At 44.1% G+C, this 10,457-nt stretch overlaps 1 protein-coding gene across 1 annotated transcript; it reads right to left on the reverse strand.

The window, feature by feature from the left end:
* Positions 1 to 6: 6 nt before the first annotated feature.
* Positions 7 to 5,523, reverse strand: LOC106562466 (tetraspanin-3). The gene is made up of 7 exons (XM_014127363.3): positions 5,283 to 5,523; positions 3,747 to 3,938; positions 3,560 to 3,634; positions 3,320 to 3,421; positions 3,036 to 3,188; positions 2,147 to 2,230; positions 7 to 1,142 (listed from the first exon to the last, which is right to left on the reverse strand). The coding sequence occupies exons 1-7, from the start codon at positions 5,343 to 5,345 to the stop codon at positions 1,050 to 1,052; spliced, it is 762 nt and encodes a 253-aa protein (XP_013982838.1). The 5' UTR covers positions 5,346 to 5,523; the 3' UTR covers positions 7 to 1,049.
* Between the last annotated feature and the right edge of the window lie 4,934 nt (positions 5,524 to 10,457).

The raw sequence follows: 10,457 nt of genomic DNA on the forward strand, positions 1-10,457 counted from the left end.
AACATGTTTTAGTTTAGATTTAGGAGGTTTATTTCAATCAAAGTTCCTTTTTCTCCCCAATCTATTTACAAGATTTTGTTTCACATTATTTTCAGCAATGCTACAAGTCTAAATATCAACTTCCGTTTGAAAAATAATACACAATGCCATAAAAATACAAAACAAAAGTGACTCCCTCTCAGTCCCAGCCCCAATTCTTTGGTGGTTTACATCAAATTCCCAGGCAGGGTTGAATCTCAACTGTATTCCTCATGTCCTCCCTCCTCAATGCACAGATCTGAGGTTCCTCCACTTGGATCTTCTCCTCCAGTGCATTTGAAAAAGGAGGCAAGGAGAGAGGACAAGGGAATCAAGAAAATTCTATTGAGATTCACCCCTTCCCTTTCATACGTGGTATTAGAATGTGTGTGTCGGAAAACACCTACATATGTACCAACTTGTAACACAAAGCTCTATCTACACATGAGTCTTAGGTAACACTGGTAAAGTACCTCTACACTACCTATGAATGGAGACTGGAGATGGGTTGACTGACTCACAATTTAGTGGTAAACTACAGGGTCCCTCATAGATAAAGGTACTTATTCACATGATTAAATATTCCTTAAATACCTCCAGAGCTCTAGTCATAGTGCAAACTGACACATGAGAAAGGAGTACATTCCACATATTGCGCTGAACAGTAGTTCTCTTCTATAAAGAGCCCCTAATCATCCCTTGTGCCCCAAAAGGAAAAGAAAATAGGCAAGGCTGTATTTCTTGAGCAAAAGAAAAACAATATCAATTCACCATTTAACAACTTTGGCCTTTGGTGTTCCATAGTGTTTAAAAAAACCATTTAAAATAAAAAGTTACAAAGCATGTTAAATAAATTATTATTTTCACAGTCTCCCCCCCCCCATCACCAGTGTATACCCAATAGTTATCCTGTGCAAGGTGTGCTTGAGCTTACTACTGCTGAAAACTACAAATTGTGGACATGTCAGGTGAGGCTTCCTTTCTTTATTCTTCTTGGTGGAGCCCTTGGTGCGGCGGGGCCCATGTCCTCCTCATGCGTAGGTTGCTCCGGTGACCAGTAGATCATAGGCCAGGTCGTGCCCCCTCCTGCACAGCACCACACAGGCACACAGCATCCCCAGCATCTACAGGCAGATGGAGGAGTACAACAGTATGCATAGTTAGCATTATCATCATCATCATCGCTGCACCCAGAATAAAATTTCACGTGCACTGGCCAGCTACTCAGTCTTGTTGTGAAAGACTAGAATTAGAATCCTGCTCCTAGAGCGACAGTAGTGAGGGTTTCTGTCCCAGCCTTGTGCCATGCCATCACACGAGATTCGATTAATTGAAGAGAACTTGGTGTGTGAAGTGAAGTCCTTCAAATGAAGGAGAACCAGAAGATTCCTACCTACAAAAAAACAAACAACAAACACAGGTCGAGGCACTCTAGTCTTTATTAACCGGGTACATTGAGCATTAACACCTGCACAATGTGACACATGCCTTCATCAGGGCTGGTTTTTAAATGCTCTTTATGCCTGGAGAATAAAGGCGCTATATTAAAACCCACTAGAGTGCTTCAACCTTGAGTTTTCTACCACTTTCCACCTTTTTGGTGGATATGTTTCTTCCTGATCTCCCCATCCCAGAGACAACCGTGGCTGTTTGGGATACCTGCAGCATTCTACATTGTTATGACTCATGAGACTGCATTTCAACATCCGTTTCATAATCACATGCATCCAGTGACTCCACAAATAGAGCAAGTTATCCTCATAAGGAGAAGGGAAGTGACTGGTCAGCAGAACCCATGTTGTGATGTCCCTGTAAGGTAGTGTTGAAACATTGAAAAAGCGATTTGACACAATCAGGTCAGCTTCTCAGCAGCAGCTCGAGGCCTACTAGACTAGAGACTCCCACTGCAGGAGGACATTACTGCAGCTCTAGTTAACATGCACCTGGTACACCTGGTTCAGATGTTATTACAGAAGGACTCAAATATCAGCCTAGGAACAATGGGTTAACTGCCTTGTTCAGGGGCAGAACAGATTTTTACCTTGTCAGCTCGGGGATTCAATCCTGCAACCTTTCGGTTACAAGTCCAACGCTCTAACCACTAGGCTACCTGCCTATATTTGTTTACCTGTATTGCAGCGAAGGTCAGAGCAGCCCAAATGACATACATCATGATTTCTTTCAGCTTTTTCACAACAAGAGCTTCACAGCCCTAAAGGAAAAAATACAAATATTATATGTCAGTATTTTCTTTAGGAAAGAAATGTGCCGGTCGAATGTCCAACCAAATCAAATATATTCCCATTTGAATGCCGTCATGTGTTGGGTAATGGTTTTCTAGGAGTGCCCACTGACAATTCATTGACACCACATGCAAGTGACTACAATAAATATGCAAGGAGAAATGAGGGCCTACAAAGTAAATATTGGCTCCTTGCACAATATCCTGTTACAGTGTTAATTTAAAAATTAATTCTGTGCCTCCATCCTTGGTACAGTAGCTAGTTAGCTAACTAGCCAACTTGATTTGCACGGTATCCAGCAATTTAAGCTACTTGACTAGGCATTAGATTAGAAGGAAGATGAGGGAAGCAAAATGACTTCATCTAAATATTCCTCCTTGGTGGACTTTTCAGACTGACTGGCGCGGGAAACCTTGTGGGCCGGTACCAGTTGATACAATGTTGTAAGTTCTCTAGTGAGAGCGCAATCTCAAGACAGACAGGCATAGTAGAGAGATGATGCGATTGAAAGACAACCTGAACAAATCACCATGCATAGCCAATGGGATTTGTAATAAATGCCATTTAGCTGATACTTTTATCCAAAGTGACTTACAGTCATGCGTGCATACATTTTACGTTGGTGTGGTCCTGGGATTCAAACCCACTACACTGGCGTTACAAGCGCCATGCTCTACCAACTGAGCTACAAAGGTCCATTTATAGACAATATTTATTTTCATTGGGCTATTTACCGGCTAAAGGAAACGCTTGGGTGTGCGTGTTCTCTCTTACCTCTGGGTAGAGGTCACCAGGCCGGCTCATGGTTCCAGTACAGTTGCTGATGTTGGGTTTACAGCAGCTGACTGGAACACTGTTGTTTCTGGACTCCTTGAACCAGCGAGTATTCTTCCAGTCAGAGTAGTTGTGAATGCCACAGCAGTGAAGCTATGATGGGGGAAAGGGTGGGAGAGAGACGGGGAGAGAGAGTGAGACTGCTGTAGGCACCTGCAAACTCACCTATAGTCATCTTTTAAAAAACATGTCAGGAGAAATAAATCCAGATGCATTGTTCTCACCTGTCTCTGCACATAGTCGATGGCACGGCTGGGGGCGTCTGTGTTGGTGCCATTGTATTCATCATACACCTTCTGAATGGAGTGGTTCACCTGATCTTCCACCTGAGTACAAGCAACAACATCAATTTCATCTGTGCAAGAATTGTAACATTCATATTAAATTCTAACAAAGTGCATTCCCATTCACCCTTTTCTATTGTTATTGTGTGATAAGACACTAGACAGTAGGCCAATACTAACCCTAGCTCTGTAGATATAGCCAATAACAACCACAACAACTTCTGTGACAAACACCAGCAGGAGAATGACAGCAAACTGCAGAGCAAAGAGAAGAGATATGATCAATTCAATATCTAGTCCAAAGATAAATTACTTTTACTTGCATTATACAAATGAAATTTGTATCCATGTGCTTTTCAATACTTACCGCTGTTAGTCCGCAGGAGCTTTCCCGTATTGTGGCACAGCATCCAATCAGCCCAATGATAAACAGCAGAGTCCCGACTGCTATTATAATGGAGGCTGGGATCAAGGTGTACACATCCTCAAAGAAGTGGTCATAGTCATCATATGTGATGAACACATAGGCTCCAATGTAACACAGAATTCCAGCTGCAGCCTAGAGAGGGGGCAGTGAGAGGGAGACAGAGCAAGAGAAAGAGTGTGGGTCAGGCATGTAACATCCAAAGTTTTTTTGCTTATCAGAAAGAAAACCCAATATTGTGTGCAGACTGAGACATAGCTTTATGTGTGTTTGTTAAACAATGTTGGTATGTGGTCACTGGCTAGCTGCTGGTGTGTAGCAAGGGTATCCTCAGTTTCACTTTAAAAACAAGTGTGACTAAAGTTATTTTGGAGTGAGTTAAGTAATTAAATTTTTTAAATTTCATTAATATGACCCATGTATTTGCAATGAGACGTAATATGTTATTATTAAAAAAAAAAAAAAATACTTGAAATCTGTCCCTAAATGCAATATATTCTTACTTGAAACAAATATATCTACAATTAGTCAATATTTAAAAAATATATATGTATTCTTACAACAATTGTAACCCCTGACATTCTATTTTATTTGAGGTACTTTAACTTTTAAAACGGTTTTCACTGGCAATTCATAGATAGGGATTTTTATTTCTTGTTTTTGTTTATTATTTTACTGTAATTCTATTTTATGTTTCGTCAGAGAAAAATACACGTGTAGTGATGTCCTATGTTTTTTTTCTATTATATTGCAATTGGAAATTTGGTTTAAAAAAAATACAAAAAATAAAAAGGAATCCTCAGTCATGTAAAGCTAAGCTACATTTACATTTTTTACATTTACGTAATTTAGCAGACGCTCTTATCCAGAGCGACTTACAAATTGGTGCATTCACCTTATGATATCCAGTGAAACCACCACTTTACAATAGTACAGCTCTATCTTTTTTTTTGGGGGGGGGGGGGGGGGTTAGAAGGATTACTATATCCAATGTAACACAGCTAAGTGAACATTGCAGCACACTGTATTACCAAGCACTATCAGATTTGTCTGGCTGCTACCCAGACTCCTTGCTCGGCCCAAACTCGTTAAGTAAACAGACGTTTTTTTCCTCACGTTAACTAGCATGTGGCAACAGCAGCCATTTACGGAAAGTGTCTTATATACACACAGGAATGCTGTCCTACCCACCAACGGGTCGGATCTGCCGGCTACCTGTCCTTGTTCTACCCGTGCTTGCAATAACAGCAAAGCAAACATTTCAGAAATAATGTATATTTTAATAAACAAACTAGACAAGATGGTTGGAAAGCTCCACATATTCATTTTGTAGAAAATTAACGTGAGCTAGCTAATGTTAGGAGACGGCTCCCTTTGCTGCAGTTAACGTTAGCAATTTCTGTTGCGTACTGTAATTAATCCCAACCTTGACTACCTAGCGTCAAATACATGTTTTGAAACAAGTTCGTGATATCTTACCCAGAATATTAGATTCAGAAACACCAGGACGGTCTTTGATGAAGTAATCCCACACTGGCCCATGGTTGCGCTGGAATCCAAATAAATTACTGTAATTTCGGATGGATCATGGATGTTGTTATGATAGTAAAATGGCTGCCCTGTCCGTTCTTATTATACCTCAGTGCAGTGGTAGGTTCTGCCCCACTGCCTTCTTCTTCTACAAAATCGCCAAAACAGCGGATATGTCACGTGTGCAAATGAGATCATCAAAACAACCCGACCGTAAACTTCTTCTTCTGTGGGGTTTATCGGAGGATGGCATCCACTGTTATGGGTCATTACTGCCACCTACTGTACTGAAGTGTGAGCTAGAGGGAGAGGAATCCTACCTAAAACCTACCTGCCAGCCCTGTTTCTCTTATAAAAAATATAAACAATTAGACTGTATCTAATGTAAAAAATGGTGCTGACAGAGAGGGCTGCCTCGCTTCTAGTCTTTAGGAAATGTTGCCGTATTTAGTTTTTTTAGTGTATTATTTCTTACATTGTTAGCTCAGAAAATCTTAAGTGTTATTACACACAGCCGGGAAGAACTTTAAGATATCAGAGCGGCATCAACTTACCAGCACTACGACCAGGAATACAACTTTTCCGAAGCGGATCCTTTGTCCGAACTACCCAGGGAATTTGAGCTGATTCCAGAGGCTGACCCAAAACAACGCCGCCAGAGAAGAGGTAGACGGAGCGATCTTCTGGTCAGTCTTCGGAGGCGCGCACACCACCCACCGCTTCCAAGTATATTACTCGCTAATGTCTAGTCTCTAGATAACAAGGTAGATTAAATTAGGGCAAGGGTTGCTTTCCAGAGAGACATCAGGGATTGTAACATACTCTGTTTCACAGAAACATGGCTATCTTGGGATATGCTGTAGGAGTCGATTATGCCACCTGGATTCTTTGTACGTCGCGCCGACGGGAATAAACATCTCTCCGGGAAGAAGAAGGAGTGTGTTTCATGATTAACGACTCATGGTGTAATTGTAACAACATACAGGAATTCAAGTCCTTTTGTTCACCTGACCTAGAATTCCTCATAATCAAATGCCGACTGTATTATCTCCCAAGAGAATTCTCCTCGGTTATTGTCACAGCCGTGTATATCTCCCCTCAAGCCGATATCACGACGGCCCTCAAGGAACTTCACTGGACTTTATGAAAACTGGAAACCATATATCCTGAGGCTGCATTTATTGTAGCTGGGGATTTTAACAAAGCAAATTTGAGAACAAGGCTACCTAAATTCTATCAGCATATTGACTGTAGTACTCGCGCTGGCAAAACTCTGGATCACTGCTACTCTAACTTCCGCAATGTATACAAGGCCCTCCCCCACCCTCCTTTTGGCAAATCTGACCACGACTCCATTTTGCTGCTCTCTTTCCCTTCCTTTAGGCAAAAACTCGAACAGGATTCACCTGTGTTAAGAACTATTCAACGCTGGTCTGACCAATCGAAATCCACGCTTCAAGATTGTTTTGATCATGCGGACTGGGACATGTTCCGGGTGGCCTCAGAGAATAATATCAACGTATACTCTGATTCGGTGAGTGAGTTTATAAGGAAGTGTATAGGAGATGTTGTACCCACTGTGACTATTAAAACCTACCCTAACCAGAAACCGTGGATAGATGGCAGAATTTGCGCAAAACTGAAAGCACAAACCACCGCATTTAACCATGACTGGGATTATAGCCGAAAACAAACAGTGTAGTTATTTCCTCCACAAGGTAATCAAACAAGCAAAATGTCATTTTAAAGCCAAAGTGGAGTCGCAATTCAACGGCTCAGACACGAAACGTATGTGGCAGGGTCTACAGACAATTGCGGACTACAAAAAGAAAACCAGCCACGTCACGGACACCGACGTCTTGCTTCCAGACAAACTATACACCTTCTTTGCCCGCTTTGAGGATAATACAGTGCCACTGACGCGGCCCGCTACCAAGGACTGTGGGCTCTGCTTCTCCGTGGCAAATGAGTAAGACATTTCAACGTGTTAACCCTCGCAAGGATGCCGGCACAGACGGCATGACTAGCCGCGTCCTCAGAGCATGCGCAGACCAGCTGGCTGGTGTGTTTACGGACATATTCAATCACTCCCTATCCCAGTCTGCTGTCCCCACATGCTTCCATCTGCTGCCACCATTGTTCCTGTTCCCAAGAAAGCTAAGGTAACTGAGCTAAATGACTACCACCCCGTAGCACTCACTTCCGTCATCATGAAGTGCTTTGAGAGACTAGTCAAGGACCATATCACCTCCACCCTACCTGACACCCTAGACCCACTCCAATTTGCTTACCACCCCAATAGATCCACAGACGACGCAATCGCAATCACACTGCACACTGCCCTAACCCATCTGGACAAGAGGAATACCTATGTAAGAAAGCTGTTCATTGACTACAGCTCAGCATTCAACACCATAGTACCCTCCAAGCTCATCATTAAGCTAGAGGGTCTCAACCCCGCCCTGTGCAATTGGGTCCTGGACTTCCTGACGGGCCTCCCCCAGGTGGTGAAGGTAGGAAACAACATCTTCACTTCGCTGATCCTCAACACTGAGGCCCCACAAGGGTGCGTGCTCAGCCCCCTCCTGTACTCCCTGTTCACTCATGACTGCGTTGCCATGCACGCCTCCAACTCAATCATCAAGTTTGCAGACGACACAACAGTACTAGGCTTGATTACCAACAACGACGAGACAGCTAACAGGGAGGAGGTTAGCACACTCGGAGTGTGGTGTTAGCAAAACAACCTCTCACTCAACGTCAACAAAACAAAGGAGATTATTGTGGACTTCAGGAAACAGCAGAGGGAGCACCCCCCCTATCCACATCAACAGGGCAGCAGTGGAGAAGGTTGAAAGTTTTAAGTTCCTTGGCGTACACATCACGGACAAACTGAAGTGGTACACCCACTCAGACAGTGTGGTGAAGAAGGCGCAAAAGCGCGGTGAATCACTGTCAAGGTGAATCAGACTTGTGATACAGTGAATTATAAGTGAAATAATCTGTAAACAATTGTTGGAAAAATGACTTGTGTCATGCACAAAGTAGATGTCCTAACCGACTTGCCAAACCTATAGTTTGTTAACAAGAAATTTGTGGAGTGGTTGAAAAACAAGTTTTAATGACTCCAACCTAAGTGTATGTAAACTTCCGACTTCAACTTTATTTATTCTTATTCCATCCCTTTACTTAGATTTGTGTGCATTCGGTAGTTGTTGTAGAATTGTTAGATTACTTGTTAGATATTTCTGCACTGTCGGAACTAGAAGCACAAGCATTTCGCAACACTCAGAATAACATCTGCTAACCATGTGTATGTGACCAGTAACATTTGATTTGGTTTGATGATGTTCTACTTAGTATGCTCATTAAACTCAATTCCTGTATCCCCTTCTCCCTCATACTGGATCTCAGTCTCTCTTCCCTTTCATACTGCTCACACTATATCAGCACATGCACCACTGTCTGTTTCCTGGCAAAAATCACACCTTCCTGTTGGATGCTGTCTTATGCAATCAGCTGTGTCCATCTTGAAGCTGGTGGGGACAGTAGACTGGGATAAAGGAGAGATTGAATGTATCCGTAAACACTCCAGCCAGCTGGTCTACTCATGCTCTGAGTGCACGGCTAGGGATGCCGTCTGGGCCGGCAGCCTTGCAAGGGTTAACACGCTTAAACGTTTTACTCACGTCGGCCACGGAGAACAAGAGCCCACAGTCCTTGGGAGCGGGCCGCGTCGTTGGCACTGTGTTATCCTCAAAGCAGGCAAAGAAGGTGATTAGCTTGTCTGGGAGCAAGACGTCGGTGTGGCTGGTTTTCCTTTTATAATCCGTGATTGTCTGTAGACCATGCCACATACGTCTCGTGTCTGAGACGTTGAATTGCGACTCCACTTTGTCTCTGTACTGGCAATTTGCCTATTTGATTGCCTTACGGAGAGAATAACTACCCACCACCCAAAACTCATGTTCCCAGCATGCCTGTAGCACCCCTTTCGCAGGATGAGACACCCCATGTGTCACGTCCTGACCAGTAAAGGGGTTATTTGTTATTGTAGTTTGGTCAGGACGTGGCAGGGGGTGTTTGTTTAGAGTGTTTCGGGGTTTGTTGGGCTATGTTCTTATGTAAGAGGGGGGTTTGTTTTATGTGTTTCGGGGTTTGTGGTTAATGTTCTATGTTAGTATATTTCTATTTTCATTCTAGTCTTTCTATTTCTATGTTTAGTTAATGGGGTTGACCTTCAATTGGAAGCAGCTGCTCCTCGTTGCTTCTAATTAAAGGTCCTATTTAAGAGGGGTGTTTTTCTGTGGGTAGTTGTTCCTTGTATAGCTATATGCCTTACAGGACTGTTTATCCTCGTTATTTTTGTATACGTGTGTTTTGTTTTTCCTTCTTTCTGCCGAATAAAAGAAGATGAGTATACACATTCCCACTGCATTTTGGTCAAATCCTTACAACGCCCGTGACAGAACTACCCACCACCAAAGGACCAAGCAGCGGGGTAAGGAGCACGATGAAGAAGGATGGACATGGGCGGACATGAGGATGAGCATATCCAGAGCTATGGAGGAGTGAAGGGAGCCTGAGAGGCAGCCCCCCCAAAAAATGTTGGGGGGCACATGGGTAGTTTGGCTAGGCCAGGGTTGAGCTCTAAGCCAACTCCCCGTGCTTACTGGAGGTAGCGTGGTACTGGTCAGGCCCCGTGCTATTGGGTGATGCCCACGGCGTCGAGGCCGAGCATCCACAGGCCGGTGTGCTCGGTGCCAGCGTTGCGCATTTGCCGGGGGGAAGCGGGCACCCAGCCAGTACGGGTGGTGCCAGCCCTGCGCTCGAGACCGCCAGTGCGCCTCCACGGCCCAGTGTATCCTGTTCCCGCTCCCCGCACTACCCCTGAGGTGCGTGTCTCCAGTCTGGCGCCTCCAAAGCCAGCACCACTTACCAGGCCTCCAGTGCGTCAGCCCAGTCTAGTACGTCCTGTTCCCGCTCCTCGCACTAGCCTTGGGGTGCATGTCTCCAGTCTGATACCTCCACTACCAGCCCCAGGCCTCCAGTGCGTCAGCCCAGTCCAGCTCGTCCTGCTCCTGCTCCTCGCACTAGCCCTGTGGTGCGTGTCTCTAGTCTGGC

This window comes from Salmo salar, chromosome 11 (assembly GCF_965601325.2).
Source record: "Salmo salar chromosome 11, fSalSal1, whole genome shotgun sequence".
NCBI classification, from domain to species: Eukaryota; Metazoa; Chordata; class Actinopteri; order Salmoniformes; family Salmonidae; genus Salmo; species Salmo salar.

Coding starts and splice junctions, on each gene's coding strand:
- LOC106562466 (XM_014127363.3), bottom strand. CDS start 5,345: ATGGGCCAGTGTGGGATTACTTCATCAAAGACCGTCCTGGTGTTTCTG. Junction 3,422..3,559: donor GCTATATCTACAGAGCTAGG/GTTAGTATTGGC, acceptor GCTTGTACTCAG/GTGGAAGATCAGGTGAACCA. Junction 2,231..3,035: donor CTGGTGACCTCTACCCAGAG/GTAAGAGAGAAC, acceptor TTTTTCCTTTAG/GGCTGTGAAGCTCTTGTTGT.